We start from the raw sequence: 1,699 nt of genomic DNA on the forward strand, positions 1-1,699 counted from the left end.
TATTTGCCTTTCTTCAAGATTCTCAGAGGAGCTCGTAGCTCAGGATTCCAATGGACTGATAAATGCCAAGAAGCTTTTGAACAACTCCGGACTTATCTAGCCTCACCACCGCTACTCTCAAAGCCAATTCCAGGGGAAATTTTGTATTTGTACATGGCCGTCTCTTCTCAAGCTATAAGTTCGGTCTTGATTCGGATGGATGATTCAATTCAACGCCCAGTCTATTACATCAGCAAGATACTTTCAGATGTTGAAATGCGTTATCCATTGGCAGACAAAACAGCCTTAGCATTAGTCTTCTCAGCCAGGAAGTTACGACCTTATTTTCAGGCACACACGATCAGGATATATACAAACCTACCACTGAAAAATATTCTTCAAAAACCCGAGGCATCCGGAAGATTGATTAAATGGTTAGTAGAACTTGGAGAGTTCGATATACAATTCCTACCTAGACCCGACATCAAGTCACAGGTGCTTGCCGATTTTGTGGTCGAATGTACTAGCTACACCTCCGAGGAATCGCCTGATGTGTCTCCTTCCTCCTCCTGCTGGACATTGTATGTAGACGGAGCTTCTGGGAGCTCTGGTGCTGGTGCTGAAATTTTATTAATCTCCCCACAGAAAGCCACACTCGAATACGGGCTTAGACTGAAGTTCCCAGCAACAAACAATGTTGCTGAATATGAAGCTTTGATCGCTGGATTGAGGCTTGCAATTGATTGCGAGGTCCAAGACTTAGTGGTTCACACTGATTCCCAACTGGTTGCTTCTCAAGTAGAAGGGGAATTCGATACTCACAACCCACTTTTGGCTTAATACTATCAGATAGTTAAAACCTTGTTGGCTCAAATAGCAAAGCATCAGGTCATCCATATCCTTCGAGAGCAAAACGCAAGGGCAGACTCACTCTCCAAGCTAGCAACCTCTACAACGGGAGATGTTTTTAAAAGAAAATTCATTGAGGAGATCCACTTCCCGAGCATTCAAGGCTCGTGGGTACTTCAATCAATAGATGAATCAAAAGAAGTTTCTTGGATCGATCCCATTCTAGCTCTCCTACAAGAAGGATCTCTCCCTGAAGACCCAGTTATGGCAGTACGACTTCGGAGACAAGCAGCCAACTTCACCATTATTAACGGAGAGTTGTACAAACGATCTTTCACAGGACCATACCTCAAATGTCTTCCTCCTTCGGAGGCGAACTATGCGCTTCGCGAAGTACACTCGGACATTTGTGGGGAGCATTTGGGCGGAAGGGCGCTAGCCCAAAAGGTCCTGAGACAAGGGTTCTACTGGCCAACGATAAAACAGGACGCATTAGAACTCGTACGGAAGTGTAAAAGCTGTCAGTTGCACGCCAACCTCACTCATCTACCCGCCATAGAGATATCGACATTACAGAGTCCCTGGCCTTTTGCCCAATGGGGGATTGACATAATGGGACCATTTCCTATAGCCACGGGACAGCGAAAGTTCATCATATTGGCTGTTGACTATTTCACAAAATGGGTAGAAGCAGAACCACTAACTAAGATCACTGAAGCAAATGCCAAACAGTTCCTGTGGAAGAGCATAATATGTCGCTTTGACATTCCTGCAAAAATTATTAATGATAATGGAACACAGTTCACCGGAAGGGTCTTTACCACATTTTATAAGGATCTCCATATTCATCTAGTACACACGGCTGTGGCTC

At 44.6% G+C, this 1,699-nt stretch overlaps 1 protein-coding gene across 1 annotated transcript; it reads left to right on the forward strand.

Moving 5' to 3' along the window:
• Positions 1-153: 153 nt before the first annotated feature.
• On the forward strand, positions 154-1,641 carry LOC110104595 (the record flags this gene model as incomplete). The annotated part of the gene is made up of 2 exons (XM_020833769.2): positions 154-777; positions 829-1,641. Coding segments are annotated over exons 1-2 (1,437 nt in total), but the record flags the coding sequence as incomplete, so codon positions are not given.
• Positions 1,642-1,699: the final 58 nt, after the last annotated feature.

The sequence above is a fragment of the Dendrobium catenatum genome, unplaced genomic scaffold (assembly GCF_001605985.2).
Source record: "Dendrobium catenatum unplaced genomic scaffold, ASM160598v2 original_scaffold_116206, whole genome shotgun sequence".
Lineage (NCBI taxonomy): Eukaryota > Viridiplantae > Streptophyta > Magnoliopsida > Asparagales > Orchidaceae > Dendrobium > Dendrobium catenatum.